This window comes from Moschus berezovskii, chromosome 10 (assembly GCF_049115385.1).
Source record: "Moschus berezovskii isolate FMDL1 chromosome 10, NW_MosBer_1.0, whole genome shotgun sequence".
Lineage (NCBI taxonomy): Eukaryota > Metazoa > Chordata > Mammalia > Artiodactyla > Moschidae > Moschus > Moschus berezovskii.
The window spans coordinates 66,927,432-66,942,873 of record NC_142469.1 but is presented as its reverse complement, the minus strand read 5'-3'; the positions used below and the strand labels follow the sequence as shown (position 1 = coordinate 66,942,873).

At 43.0% G+C, this 15,442-nt stretch overlaps 2 protein-coding genes across 5 annotated transcripts in view; one reads left to right on the top strand and one right to left on the bottom strand.

Annotated features, from left to right (window-relative positions):
- ANKRD6 (ankyrin repeat domain 6) overlaps positions 1–7,891 on the top strand; it is a 183,114-nt gene extending 175,223 nt beyond the window's left edge. For all 4 annotated transcript variants that reach the window (XM_055433191.2, XM_055433192.2, XM_055433194.2 and 1 more), the window contains 3 exons: positions 3,524–3,637; positions 4,512–4,638; positions 5,809–7,891. In XM_055433191.2, the coding sequence (XP_055289166.2) occupies positions 3,524–3,637; positions 4,512–4,638; positions 5,809–6,386 (819 nt within the window). In that variant the 3' untranslated portion in view covers positions 6,387–7,891. The remainder of the gene's footprint in view (positions 1–3,523; positions 3,638–4,511; positions 4,639–5,808) is intronic.
- A 2,613-nt stretch (positions 7,892–10,504) lies between these two features.
- Positions 10,505–14,772, bottom strand: LYRM2 (LYR motif containing 2). The gene is made up of 3 exons (XM_055433576.2): positions 14,642–14,772; positions 14,022–14,162; positions 10,505–13,329 (listed from the first exon to the last, which is right to left on the bottom strand). Exons 1-3 carry the CDS (start codon positions 14,684–14,686, stop codon positions 13,249–13,251), a joined length of 267 nt encoding a protein of 88 aa, XP_055289551.2. The 5' UTR covers positions 14,687–14,772; the 3' UTR covers positions 10,505–13,248.
- Between the last annotated feature and the right edge of the window lie 670 nt (positions 14,773–15,442).

The following is a 15,442-nucleotide window of genomic DNA, read 5'->3' as shown; positions in this document are numbered from 1 at the left end:
ACCAGCAGCATCAGCATCATCTGGGGACTTGACGGGGAAAATATGCAAATTCTTGGGCCTCCTCCCAAATCTCCTGAATTTAACTGTAAATAAAGCTCCAGGGGCAGAGTCTTAGCAACCTGTATTTTAACAGAATCTCCAGGTGATACTGGTAAAAACAAGTTTGAGAACCATTAGTCTAGATGCTTATTTAGGTTCAGGTTAAATATTTCTGCAAGACTATTTCATAGTTAATTGTGTAAGCTTTAAATTACATCACATCAGAAGAGACACGTCAGGATGTCTCATTATTACTGACGCTAAGTTTGATGGCTTGGCTAAGCTGGTAACCACTGTCTCTCTCCACTGTAAAGATATGTTTTCCCTTTGTAGTTAATAGATATGTGATGGATATAGGTTTTTAAATATAAAAAAACTTTTAAAAGCTTACAAAGTAACACATACTCATTGGGGAAAACACCTCACATGCAGAACTATTATTGTAGTGACTCTGCCCAGAAATCCTCCCATCCTATGTATTTTCCTGTAGGTTTTTTTCTTTTGTAGATATAACCTTACTAATTTTCACGTTTAAACAAAAAATGGAACTATACCGTGCTTTTTTTTTTTGCAGTTTACTTTTTAAGTTAGTAAAAAAGAGCTAGAGTGTGCTTTTTAATGGTGGTGTACAATTTCTACGCGAGGAAATATAATTTTACTTCCTGCTTTTTTCACTTAATTTTATTTTTGTAAATATAATTTTATTTATTTTTGACTGTGCTAGGCCTTCATGGCTGCTCAGGGTTTTCTCTCGTTGCAGTGACCAGGGGCTTCTCTCTAGTTGCAGCGCTCGGGCTTCTCATTGTCATGCTGTCTCTTGTGGAGCACGGGCTCTAGGGCATTGGCTCAGTAGTTACAGCTTGCAGGCCTAGTTGCTCCACAGCATCTGCAATCCTCCTGGACCAGGGACAAACCTGTCTCTTGCATTGGCAGGAGACTGAGCCACAAGGGAAGCCATTTCGCTTAATTTTGTTTCTTGAGCATTTTCCCACATCCTTGGCTTCATAATATTCCAGCATATCAATACCACATAATTTATTTAACCATACCTTTTGTTAGACACTAAAGTTGCTTATAATTTTTCACTCTACTGAATAAATGGTGTGAACATTTATGTACAGAAACTTGATTGCTTCTGAGGTTATATGCTTAGAATTAGGATAATGGGATCCAGAGTTAAGAATATGTTTAAGGCTCTTGATCAGTGTTGGCAAGCTACTTACTTGAAAGGTTGTACCAATTTATATCCTACAAGCAGGATCTGAGTTTCTGTTTCAAACCTTTGCTATCACTGAATGTTTTTTTTTAAGTTTTTGCCAAATTAACTAAGGACATTTGACTTTAAGTTGTATGTCCCTGTCGGTTGGTGAAATTGAGTATTTTTAAGGTTTGTGGGTTATTTGCATTTCATAAAAAGCCCATTTAAAAAATATCTGGGCCATAATAGATTAGTTAAACTGTTTTGTAAATAAAACCTCACTTTAGCTAGCCCACGCACAGAGGGGAATGCGTTAGGTGAATGTTGAGATGTCTCACGGACCTCTGTTTGGTTCAGAGAAGGTGACAGACTGGGGTGTAGAACCTTAGTCCTAATTCTGAGTCTCAGGGGACTGACTGTAGTGCAGCATGAGTCAGGAGCATGTGCCTGGACCATCAACTGTGCCCCCGAACACAGCTGTGTGTCACTCTGGGTACTGTCCAGTCTAGGCAGGGAGTGGGAGGTGGGAGAGCAGGCTGGTCCTAGGAAACAGGAGGAGAGCAGATCCCAGGAGGCTGTGAGGGATGAGGAGCCCAAGCAGAAGGAGTTCACGACATCTCCAGAGCTGCTGCTTCTCTTTTATTTACGAACATCTGAGCGTGGAACGTCAGCGTGTCCCCAGCAGGAGAGGCACCCGCTGCCAAGCCCTCTGCGTCTAGCGCCCACTCTCAGCGGTTCCTTTCTCTTCTGTGGACCTTGTCATGCAGTGGGAGTTTGTCCAGCTAGGTGTTAGAGCCCCACAGGCAGTGTCTTGCTTAGGGACTGGAGGAGCAGAGAAGGGCACATGATTGCAAGGTGACAGTCACTTGCTCCCCCTGAGAGAGTCAATTCCTAGGCAGGTTGGTAAGAAGTCTGGGGTCCCTGAGAAGGAGAAAGGAGCCTGGGGTTGTCGAGGAGGAGATAGGGGTCTGGAATTCTCAAGGAGGCGGAAAGGACCAACATCTTTTTTTCCCTCTACATTCCTTAGTCTTAGTTACATAAAACGTTTTTTTCTTTAAGCCTGGAACTGATGATTACACAACTCAGTTTAAACTCTGTACCAGGGATTATATAACAACAACGTATCCTGCTTGAGGACAGTTTTCTCCTTCCTGAAAACCTTCTGACTCATCCTGATATTATGTATATTATGGGAGTGGGTCTGGTAGGATATTTTCTATTGTTAAGTCCTAATCCTGTTATCCTAAAATGTAAATTGTGGGAATGGGTCTGGTAATATTTTCACAAACTTGAGATATTCTTTGGATTTATTGTAAATAACTCCCTTGCTAACACTAGTGAGGGGGGCACTCTCTGTCCCCCTTCTGATGTCTATGTCAGAAGCTTTCTCTGTCTCTTTTCATACTTTAATAAAACTCTGCTACACAAAAGCTCATGAGTGATCAAGCCTGTTCCCTGGTCCCGAAGCGAAATCTTCTTCTTCAGAAATCACATTGAATCTGACATTGTTCACCATAAGCTGTCACTCCCTGAAGTGATCCCTTTGAACTCCGTCCACTCCCTTCTTCACAGGTGCTATGACTACTCTCAGTGAAGGATCTGTTCACTGGGAATGCTGGAGGAAAGCTCTGACCATTCGGCTGCTTTCATTTCTTCTCGGACAGCCATCAACATTTGAAAACGGGAAGGGGGGTTAAAAAAAACATTTTTAAAAGGGGAGTTGGACCTAGAGGAGCGGGATGGGAAGGGAAGAGGGAGGGGACATGGGTAAACCTTTGGCTGATCCATGCTGATGTTTGGTAGAAACCAACACAATATTGTAAAGCAATTATCCTTCAATTAAAAATAAATAAATTAAAAAAATTTTTTTTTTACACAAGAGGAATTGGGATAGCTCCATACTCCTTGAAATAGTTTTTTCTTGTAATAATAGTCTTGGAAATAATTTTCAAAGGCCCATACAAATTTTCTTTCACCTACAAGGAATATATTGGCTCAAATTGTATATTTACTGTGTATTTATAGTCTCTGAACCCACTCAGGATTTTAAATGCGAAAAAGAAAGCAGCATTGGCTTACACAGAAACATACTCAGGAATTCTGAAAACTTAAAGAGTTCCATGAGGGCCACACGAAAAGAATAGGGTGAGGAGTAGGGCGTGCTTGCCTTCTGTCTGGTCCCTGCTTGGTACCCCTAAGCCCCTTACTCATCTCAGGAGTGAAGACATCAGGGCCCATCCTTAGATCATCTCAGTCACAACGTCCCCTTTGCCCATTGAATCCTAGATGCGGGTTCTGGACAAGCTGATGGTGGAGCGACTCTCAGCAGAGAGGACGGAGTGCCTGAACCGCCTGCAGCAGCACTCGGATTCAGAGAAGCACGAGGGAGAGAAACGGCAGGTGAAAACCAGCATCTGTCTGTCCTGTCCCCACTTCTCCCCCGAGGCGAGGGACTCAGACCTATCACTGAAAATCCCCAGATCCTCTAAAAGTGTTTGCATGACAGAGCGTGTCATTTTTATAACCTGAAGGTAGGAAGGAGCCTGGAGTTCAATTCCTGTTTGTGGCTGAATATGCTGGTAGGAGGCAGAGGCTGAGCAGTTTGTAGAAGGTGCTGGGGAAAAGGTGGGCTCTGCCCAGGGTCAGTGCTGTGTACTGTGCTTCTGTTGGGCTGTGACTCCGTTGTTTCACAAAACTTGGTTCCTGCCCTCAGAATGTGTGGACCACCCAGGACGGCAGACACGAAGTGAGTTCCTGTGAGTGTATGAGTTTGTGCCCCTAAGCAGCCAGACATGCTTTAGGTGTTTGTGTGTGCTGTGTGCTCAGTCGTGTCTGACTCTGCGACCTCATGGACTATCCCGCCAAACTCCTCTGTCTGGGATTTTCCAGGCAAGAATCCTGGAGTGGGTTGCCTTTTCCTCCTCTAGGGGATCTTCCTAACCCAGGGATGGAACCTGAGTCTCTTGTGTCTCCCACATTGGCAGGCATATTCTTCACCACTGCACCACCTGGGCGTTTGCTTTTAAGGTGCCTCTAAGTCACTTAATGAAGATAATAGTTAGCTATCGGCTTGGGTGCTAGGTGAATCCCAGGCTTTGGGGGGCCCACAGAGAAGGCTGTGTGGCCTTTGGGAGGCAGGTAGCCCACAACTTTGGCACTTGTCCAGATAATAGCCTATCATAATGGAAAGGTCCATTCTTGAGGCTTTAGTTCATAATCTGTGTATCAAAGTCTCCTGATGATTTATGTACTAACTTGTGGGATTTTTTTTTAGATGTCCTTGGTGGATGAATTAAAAACCTGGTGCATGTTAAAGATTCAGAATCTGGAGCTGAAGCTTTCTGGAGATTCTAGGGCCTCCAGGACTAAATCCACACTGTCTACTTGCGAGTCCTCCACAGGTAACCAGCATGCAGTGAGAGCCCCTCCATCCAAAGGTGATGAAACCCCCAGGTCAAGTTCTCTTCTTACATCTGAAGACAGCCCGTGTGATAGGGCTGCATGGAACACCAGATTGTAGCATGAACTCTGTAGGGGCCAGGACCATGCTGTTGCTATTTAATAATAAAGTACTCTTATTTAAGTGTTCAAAAATTTGTTGAATGAAGGAATAAAAGAATCGCTGACCAGTGACAGCAGTGCAATACTGATAGTGTGAAAGTGGACACCCAGAGATTAGGGTGAGGAGGGGACATGTCTGTTTGGCAGGGCACTTGCCCTTGCACCACTTTCCCTTTCTCGTCTGTGATCAGCCTTCCACCTTTGGCCAGCTCTGCACGGGTGCTAAGTCACTTTGGTCATGTTCGACTCTTTTCGACACTATGAACCGTAGCCTGCCAGGCTTCTCTGTCCAGGGGGTTCTCCAGGCAAGAATACTGGAGTGGCTTGCCCTGCCCTCCTCCAGGGTATCTTCCCGACCCATATTAAACCCACATCTCTTTACATCTCCTGTACAGCCTCGTTAAATCACAGATCATATATCAAAGCTGCCCCAGGTGCTGGACAAGAGATGCTTTTAGCAGAGCACCGTTATGTTAGCTCAGTGGTTATACTCAATGATGATCATTTGAGGACATGCACAGTGTTAGTAATTAGACCTTCATGGGGGATTTTGATGTGTTGTATATTTCATGTTACCATGGACCATTTCTGTATCTTTGTGCCTTAATGGTGGGGAAAATCCTGGGCAAGTTTTTCATGCTGGGACTAGTTATGGAACTTGTCATAGAGCTCTGGGTAGGGGGATTAGGACCACCTCTCCAAATTGGGTCAAGGAACTTGTAACTGGGGCTCTGGTGTAGAAGTCATGTAGATTGAGACAGGCTAAAGGAAAGGCCAGCAACATTTTGGCTTAGATGCCATGAGTGGGTCTAACACAGTACCCCTGAAAGCCCTGACAAGCCAACAACATAATCCAGGGAGAAGTGGAAGGAAAGGATGGGAGGAGCTGCACAGGCGGGTGGTGATTGAGAAGTTGGTGGCTTACAGGATTCCCAAGACTCTCCAATGCCAGCCCAAGTGACTGTATGAACTCAGATTCACTCTGACTTTTGTTTTCCTTCCAAAACCAGGTGTGGATCAGTCAGTGGTGACTGCAGGCCCAGTAGCAGCCTCGGACAGTTCCCCCCAGGTGGTCAGGCCCAAGGAAAAGGCCCTCAGCTCCACCACCACCCACAGACTCCCGCAGCAGGAGCTGTCTTCCTCGGACTGTACGGGCTCCCGTCTGAGGAACGTCAAGGTCCAGACAGCCTCGCTCCCCTTGAAAGAGGCAGCCAGATGTGATCCACAGGCTGGGCCGTGTGTTGACAGAGGCACCCAGACCAAAAAGTCTGGGAAAAGTGGGCAGACGAGGCACCGAGGCCAGCAGCCAGCAGTCAGCACTGCCGGTGGGCAGCTGCTGCCTCCAGCAGCAGGCGGCGAGCAGACCGCCCCTCACGTTCGAGACACCTCCCAAGCGCTGGAGCTCACCCAGTATTTCTTTGAGGCTGTTTCCACCCAGATGGAAAAGTGGTATGAAAGGAAGATTGAAGAAGCACGAAGCCAAGCCAGTCAGAAAGCCCAGCAAGACAAGGCAACGCTGGAGGAACACATTAAAAGTTTAGAGGAGGAACTTGCTAAACTAAGGACTAAGGTACAGAAGGAAAACTAGGGCCCAAAGTGAAAGACAGGGGAGCCTGGTGCACTGCAGTCCATGGGGTTGCGAAGAATTGGACACGACCGAGCGACTGAACAAATTAAAAAACAAATGGCCTGAGGAAGGATACTTGAGGATTTCCTGTCCTGCAGCTGCAGAAGAGCTATGTCCAAGGTGTCGGTTATTGAGCACATAGCAGAACTTGCCTTTAAAAAAAACCAAAACGCTAATTTCTAAAATGTGCCAGACACACTTTTCCTACGCCCTGAAGTTATGAAGACTTCAACAATTAGACTGAAACCAGGGGAAGCGTGCTTGGTTTCAGGTTTCATTATAGACTCAAAACCTCAGCCCAAGTTCATCTGAAGTTCAAAAGCTCAAATTAAAGAGCCATGCTAAGAAACTGAAGGATGTATAAGCCTAAACCCTAATATTCCCGATATGAAATAATGTAAATGAAAAGCAAGAAAAAATATTCATCCCTGTGAACTCGAATCAAGCAGTCATTCATAGCAACACAGCTGCTGTGCCTGGACAGAGTGTCTTTCTGAAGAGCTGTAATAGACATACTGAGGAATGTCAAGACCCAGACGGCCTCGCTCCCTCAAGTTCATAATTCTCAAGATGCTTTTAACCAGGGGAAAACTCATCAAACAAATTTTGAGGAGAAGGATTTTCATGATGTCACAAGATCCAGTATATCTTAAAATATTTTGAAAAGTCAGAGTGTATTTAAATAACGAGTTAATTGGCATAATAGCACTGAAAATGTTTGTCAATAGTGAACTCAAATGAGAAAAGTTCAGATCATTCGATCATGGTGTTTGTAACTTTAAGCCAAAATATAGAAATACTGTAATCAATCGTAGTGATTTTCAAGTGGATTAATGGAGAAAACATTTCCATAATAGTTACCTGAAATTTTTATAATCTAATTCCCAGCCAAATTATCTTAGAGCACCTTTCTGAATTTGAGCTTATTGGTCTACATTTTATAAAGACAGTATTTCATTTTGAATTGAGTTCTGTCACTGAGGAACCTCAAAAGCTTCCCACTGCTTTGTAGTGACTATGTCAAGGTAAATAATTCATTAAATTGACTTAGATTCTCCAGCATCATGGAGCCCTAGAATTTTACTCTGCTCTGTGGGGTGTACAAAGTTGAAAAGTAACAGTATACTGAAACTTTGAATTATCTTTTAAGCTTCTTGTCCTTGGAATGTGGCATTGTATTCATCTCCTCAAAATTCCATATATGCATAGAAACTTATATTCTATTTCTATAAACACAGGAACCAAGTACTGTTGTCTGTAATTTTGAATAAAGTTTTGCTCATTGAGCCAAAGAGAAAAATGTGACTTCTTGACTTGGGAGCACCCAGAGAAACAAAGTATGCATTTAGTCCCTGCGTGTTCTGCTCCTCAAGCCCAATTGTTTTGGATTTGTTCTTGTAAATACAATCAATGGATCTAGGCATTCCTAATAAATGTAGATGTATGTCATCGTTGTCATTATTCTGAAACCCGGACGAGGAATTAATTTGGTGTTCTTCCAAGTTTATCTTTAGGTCTGTGAGCACATCTTGTTCCTCTACTACTTGGTCGGGAGACAAGTTCTCCCCAGAGACTCTCGATTGCGAACTGTAGGGGCGCTTTGCTCTCTTCGTTTCCCAGTTTGTTGCCCGTGCAGCATCACAGGATTGTAGGGCTATGTGGCACCTTGAGTTTTCTAAATCTGTTCCCAACAAGGTATCACTAAACCTCTTCAGAATCCTTCCTCAGTATACATCAGTCTATTGAGAGCTGCCTGATACTAAAATCCTGAGTCGATCAGTAAGTTGTGTTCCAAATAGAAGTTATTCTCACCCATTAAGAGATCTGTTACCTCGTGGGGTATCCCTGTTGAGAAATGCTGAAAACATTTTAATTCTTTGGTGGTATTTTGATTGTATAACTCCTGTCCATCAGAAGCAGGCAGCTTACTGTGAACTGGAAAATTCCATCAGAGTCAGGGAAGAGACTAGGGAGAAACGTGAATGGTCAAGTGCACCAAGTATGGCAGATTATGTGGATCTTATTTCCCTGGTGGCTCAGAGGTTAAAGCGTCTGCCTCCAATGCAGGAGACCCGGGTTCGATCCCTGGGTCGGGAAGATCCCCTGGAGAAGGAAATGGTAACCCACTCCAGTATGCTTGCCTGGAGAATCCCATGGACGGAGAAGCCTGGTAGGCTACAGTCCACGGGGTCGCAGAGTCGGACACGACTGAGCGACGGAACGCAACGGATTTCCCACAGAAGGGAAAACCAGTGGAGGCCAGGAAACCGAACAGGGTCCGCCAGCTTCTAACTCAGAGATCACAGCATCTCAAGACAAATGCAGTAGTGTTTTCAACGACTGTGTTTGGTCTGTTTTGTACCTTAGCATTGTCAAAACTCAACTGAGGCTCCCACGTGTATTTTTTCTTTTTTCCCTTGTGCTATTGGCTAAAATGAGCAAATGCCACAATAGTGCTTTTCCTAAGAAGCAGAACTATTAACAACTTAGGACCAGTAATGTAGGTTGTGTTTCAAACTGAGGCTGGAATTTTCAATAGCTGTGGGAAAAATGATGTAAAATACAGAAAAGATGTACAATATTGCAGTATTAATTGTTAGTGCATTATTGCATTGAGTGTAGTAAATATGTGATAAATTGAATATCCTAATTTTACTTTAGACTTTGGGAGCCCAAAATAAAGGAAGGGGTGTTTTCATGTTTATACCTTCTTTTTTTTCAGTCAAGAGTTGATTCAGTCAAAAGTTGAAGATTAAGAAGTATGTTATATTCTATTTAATATTTTTATCACCTTGAACTTATCTCTCTTCCAAGCATTAAATATGGATTTCAACATTATGGAAAATATCCCGTATTTAAAGAATGAAAGTGAGAATACTTTGTTCAGCCTACATTTTCACTTGTGTGGTTGACCAAATTTTATGGTTCCTGAAGGAGTGCTTTCACCTAGCCACACTTCACCTTGTTTTTAAAAGAATGTAATTTAGACTAAATACACTTGCTTTTAAAGGAGAGATCAGGTGTACTGCATGAAAACGTAAAAAAACTTTTAAGCCTGCTGTAACATGAAAAGATTTTTCAGTGCAAGCTTAAACAAAATGATTTCTTTAAACTGTTGACCTTTTGGAAAATATTGAACAAAGGAGGCGGGGACAAAACCTCATTGTGTGCAGGCTAAGATAATGTATTTTTTTTTTACTGTTTCTAAAAGCTAAATGTATTTCCTATGATATAAAAGCCAATCAATTAAGACTTAAAGGACAAATCAGTTTTTTTTTTTAAAAATCTAATGACCTTTTAAAATGTTTTACCGATGAGAAATTTATGAAGAATATTTTTTCAGCCATCATTTTAAGAAAAAATATTTTTTGTCTACCACTTAGCCAAATGTGACTAATAGTGAACACACTGACTTAAATCCATGAGACACACAGAAACAAGACACTGTTCAGCAAAACTTTTTTTTAACAAACAAAATGCACTGGGTAAAAGTGATTTACTCTTCTCAGCAAACCGAAGTAGTAAATTTCATTTAATCCTTAAGGTATTTCTCAAAGGTATGATTTAAGGAAGGAAACAGCCTGAGGTGATTCCCAGTTTGGCACAGGATGACAGCTTGCTTTTGATCCTGTTCCGGCCTTACTCTACATAATCTTTATTTTTTTTTCAATGTAGATGTAAGCTGCTTCCTTTTGCTTGTTTTACTTGAATTTTCCTTCAGTTCAGTTCAATCGCTCAGTCGTATCCGACTCTTTGCGACCCCATGAAGCACAGCATGCCAGCCCTCCCTGTCCATCTCCAACTCCCGGAGTTCACTCAAACTCATGTGCATCGAGTCGGTGATGCCATCCAGCCATCTCATTTTCCTTACTTTTCTATAAACGATAATTGAGTTATTTAAGTTTGGCTCTTCACTGCTCAGCTTCTCCTGAGTAGAGGAGAGGCGTGACTGCAGTAATACAATTTCCAGGAAATAGGATGTCTTGCCTTCCTCGAACATTGGAAAGTCATCTGTCCCAGCAGACACATCTGCAGCAAGGCCTGTGCCATGCAGTTCGGACTTTGATAGCACACTGAAATGGGGGAAATGACACAGGAGGTTAGAAATATAAATAATAGCCTTAGACACTTTTCATGTGCTAGAAAGCTTTTGTATTTAAAAAACTTCTAATATAAAAAGACTGATTTATTGTAGTGGTGGTGGTGGTGTAGTCACTAGGTTGTGTCCGACTCTTGCAAACCTATGGGCTGTAGCACACCAGGCTCTGTTCATGGGATTTTCCAGGCAAGAATACTGGAGCGGATTGCCATTTCTTTCTCCACGGGATGTTCCCAACCCAGGCAACAAACCCAGGTCTCCTGCATTGTAGGCAGATTCTTTACCGATTGAGCTGAGGGAAGCACTTATTGTAGTTGATATACATAAATTGAACGTTCCAACCTTAAACTTTGGGAACAAAACATTCACACAATAGTACAGTATCACTGACTCAATGGGCAGTTACTTGAGCAAACTCCAGGAACAGTGGAGGACAGAGGAGCCTGACGTGATGCAGTCCATGGAGTTGAAAAAGAGTCGGACGTGACTTAGTGACTGAACAACTAGTTTACAGGGAACACCCAGAAAGTTAACGGTAACCCACTCCAGTATTCTTGCCTGGAGAATCCCATGGATGGAGAAGCCTGGTAGGCTACAGTCTACGGGGTCGCATAGTCGGACACGACTGAGCGACGGAACGGAACAGAAAACAGTGATAAAGATGATGAATTTAATGTTGCACCAGAAGTTCTCTTTTGGCCAGTTTCTTAGTTCATGACCAAGGTTCAATGTGTGAGAAGAAATTGCTAAATAAATCTTCCTTTAGGCTAAACAACAGACTTGACTTATAATTCAGAAGAGATAAAGCTGTAACTGAACACATAAAATCAAACAGTTCATCAGAGATGAAGGGAAAAGCTTATCCCTGAGAATGATCTTAGCTTTGGAAAGATGCAAATTCACGTTTTTGTGTGTTTTATCTACTTAAAACCAAGTTAGGTTTTCTTGGGGAGTCTGGTATTTTGATTCTGCAGATACAAACCACAAATGCTCTAACATCTTCCACATACACCACTGCTAGGATGAACATCAAAGTCACTGCCTGCCACACTTCATGGTTTTTAGCTTCAAGATTTTAGATTAACGGAGACACCCTGTATTTGCGTAAGTATGTCAATCGTGCCACACAGAGAAAAGGATAAATATTTCTAAGTTTGTTCTTTGTTCAGAAACTGTTCACAAATGCTTTTCCCTTGGTCATCAGATGGCTGGCCTAAAGTACATCTAGATAAAAACTGGCTCATGCAAGCATTTAAAATGTCCACATTCCCCTGTGGAAGAGTATTCAGAATTATTTTGTCGTGTGGCCTCTGAAGCTGTGGGAGGCGAAGGGTGGGCCTTAGGATGCAGGTTACTGATACACCACCACAGGTTTACACAGCTTTATCATCCTGCAAAAGTTCTCCATCTTTCAGGTGCTGCTCAGATCCTTGGATTAACTTTTTAGATTGTTCTGTAGATGAACTGCCAATCCCAGCCTCTTCGGTGAGCTTTCACCATCACTGAATTAACTGTTAAACATTTGGTTTCTTTCAAGGGTCTGGAAGTCATCTTTATATCCAGTGTATTCTTCAGGCTGTTTTTTCCTGTTACCGGGGCAGAGTCTAATACACCGATGAGCTTCCTTAATGATTTATTTTCCACATGGCTGTTAAGGTAACTGTATTTGTTTTGTCCAGAAACTGCCTCTTCTTTTTGGAAGGTTCACTAAGTTTCTCTTTCTCCTCTTGTGGTGAGCTCTTCAGAGAGTCCTCTGAGTATCAGATATGATACATCTGAACGACATGCCTCAACAACCCTGAGAGATAACACGGAAAGACTTTCCAAGGAAGCTCCAGACTGTCTCCTGAGGTCAGTACACCTCCAGCCCTATGCCTCAACAGTTTATAAAAACAGCTTTACTGACTTACACAAAAAAAATTGGGGTGGGGGGGAATGGCTTTATTGAGAGATAATTTGCATACATGTAAAATGTACAGTTCAACAGATTTTAGTATATTGAGTTATGCATTCATATAAATGGAATCAGACAATATGTAATCTTTTGTGACTGGCCTCTTAATAATGTTTTCAAGGTTCATTCACGTGTAGCATGAATCAGTACTTCATTCCTTTTCATTTGCTAAATAATATTCTATTGTATGGGTATACCACATTTTACTTGGTCCTTAATCAGCTGATAGGCCTTTGGATTGTCCACTTTGTGGCTCTTATGAATAATGCTGTTTTACCTTTTGGGCAACTGGACAGTCTGCTTCCAAAGTGGCCGCACAATTTTATAGATCCACCAGCCATGTGTAAGGGTTCCAATTTCTCCATCCTCACAAACATTTGCAGTTACCTCCCTTTTTAATTACAGTCATCCTAGTAGATGTGAATAGCATCTCTTGGTGGTTTTGATTTGCATTTCCCTGATGACTGATTAATGGTGTTGAATATCTTTTTATGTGTTGACTATCTGTTGCTCATTTTTGCTTCTTACAAAATACTGCTGACACATCCAAAAACATTTTCAAAATACCGGGTGTGTTTTTCCGTGCTAAGACAATTGCTCTGATGCACTTTTCTTGGCTGTCTCTCTGATATGCTATGCTCCATGTTCTGATATTTTGCTCAAGGGTTCTACATATAAACAGTTTCACTTGGCTTTGGGCTGCCCATGATTGGGCCTAAGCTCAACTAAACACATGGAGACTTTGAAAACCTTTCAGAACAATGCTGTAGTTAAGATCTGGCTAAAGCAAGTGTTTTTTGTAATTCTTTAAGCTGCATATTGCCTTGAGTAATCATCATCCGGATTGTATCCTGTAGAAGAAAGTGAAATCTGGTCAGTTTTAATTGGTAGAACAAGGTACAGCTCTACCATTTCATCTGTTAAATTTAAGAATTAATACTGAGAACTGGAACTGCTGTACTTTAGGAAAGCCCAGAATTAACAATCAGGAGTGTACAATTGTCTGACATGCTTTCATATATTCAAAACATACTTCCCAAACCACCGTGCTGTAATATTTATCATCTTTTTGTGTGTGTGCATGCAGATATTTGGTTTAACAGAAAAGTTGGGTGATGCCACGGTAGAGTGTAGATAGAACACTGTAAAATTTAAAATACCAGTGAAGTGAAAAATCAGTGACATTGAGAGCTATGATCAAGATATATCATTTTAGTGACATATTCTAAGACAGCTACTAAATTTTTAAAAAAGCTCACTAATCAAGCATCAGAGGGGGCACTAGTGGTATAAAGAACCCGCCTGCCCATGCAGGAGACCTAAGAGATGCGTGTTTGACCCCTGGGTTGGGAAGATCCCCTGGAGGAGGGAGGGCATCGCAACCTACTCCAGTGTTCTTGCCTGGAGAATCCCATGGACAGAGGAGTCTGGTGGTATTTTCACTAGATATTCCAAGATATTGTATAAACTTAAAAAAAAAAAACACCTCACTGATCAGTACAAAAGGGTCAGGGTCTTCCCTCACTAGTGATCTTGGTCACACCTCTTCCGTGGCACTTTTGTTTCTTTTGAATTCTTCTCTTGCCCAGTCTTTCAGGTATTTGCGATCAGAATCATTTGGAACTTGCCGAATTGCCTGCAAAATCCTTCTGTAGAGGAGGAGAACTTGTTGCCTTCTCATGAACTGTACAGGAGAGGAGAAATAGCAATTACAGCTGCACAATCGACAGTTCAATGGGTTCTTTTCTCTTTGGTCCTCAGTTTTGAAAAGAGGAAAGAAAACCATTTTTTTCCCTAAGAAAACGGCAAGAAGTTTACTTGGACTGTTTACTCATTTGTCAAATACGGGAACCCTTAAATAGTACAAGCGACAGAAGAGTCTTTATAGTGTGTCACAAGGCAATGGAGGTACCCGGGCTAGAGAGCCAGACCTCAGCGAGCCTCTCGCCTCCGCGACCGGAGAGCAGCCCCGCCCCGCGGCGCCTTCCGTCCGCCTGGCGCGGGGCCCCGCCCCCAGCCCGAGCCAATCAGAGTGCGGCGCGCATAGGGGCTTCCTCCCCAGCCGTCCCTCAGTCCCTCTATAGGATGGGTGGAGGGAGCGGTAGAGAATCGAGCTCAGACCCAGAAAAGCTGCCCAAAGAGGCCCGCGAGAACAGCTGGTACCTGCTTGAGCGTTAGCGTCGCTGGGGGCAAGCGGGAAGCGGCCATGTTCTGACAGCGCGGCTCGCCAGAGCCCCGGCGCGCAGGAGCGGAAGTGGGGGGGGTGACGGGGCGGGGCGAACTCGGTTTCCTGGGAGACGGCCTGCAGCGTGTGCGCCCCCCTGAAGAACCTGGCAGTCTATTGGTCGGAACTGAAGCCCGAGGCGGTTTCGCTTTGTCTTAGCCTATTTTCTTACCTGAGAAATGGGATAACCGTTTCTGAGTTCTAGATTGTTGTCAGAATGAAATAGTGGTGAGGCATTTAGCACAGTTCTCGACACGTGTTTGTTTTATTAAGTAAAAGTTAAGGGTTTCGATGGTGAAGGGAGAAAACTGTGTATTCCTTTTGAGATTTAGTGTATATAGCTAAAATTGCAAATGTTAATTTCTCAAAGTTTGTGTTCTGCTCTTCTCGTTTTTGTCCTGCTCTTTTCTGTTGCATTTTCCCTGGCGCTGTAGTCTTCATGATCGTCATTAGTTACAAGGTTTTAGGTGGTTGTCCCGTTGCAGTTTTGAGAACTTTTTACCTCTACTAATGAGGAAACGAATATCCCTACACCTTAAGCTTTTATTTCCCTATACTTGTTTTTATTCTCCCCTCAGTAGAGTCTGTAGACGCTTCAGTTCAGTTCAGTCGCTCATTCAAGTCCGACTCTCCGCGACCCCATGAATCACAGCACGCCAGGCCTCCCTGTCCATCACCAGCTCCCGGAGTTCACTCAAACCCATGTCCATCGAGTCGGTGATGCCATCCAGCCATCTCAT

Coding starts and splice junctions, on each gene's coding strand:
- LYRM2 (XM_055433576.2), bottom strand. CDS start 14,686: ATGGCCGCTTCCCGCTTGCCCCCAGCGACGCTAACGCTCAAGCAG. Junction 14,163..14,641: donor CGACGCTAACGCTCAAGCAG/GTACCAGCTGTT, acceptor TCTCCTGTACAG/TTCATGAGAAGGCAACAAGT. Junction 13,330..14,021: donor ACAAAAGTGCCACGGAAGAG/GTGTGACCAAGA, acceptor TTTCTTCTACAG/GATACAATCCGGATGATGAT.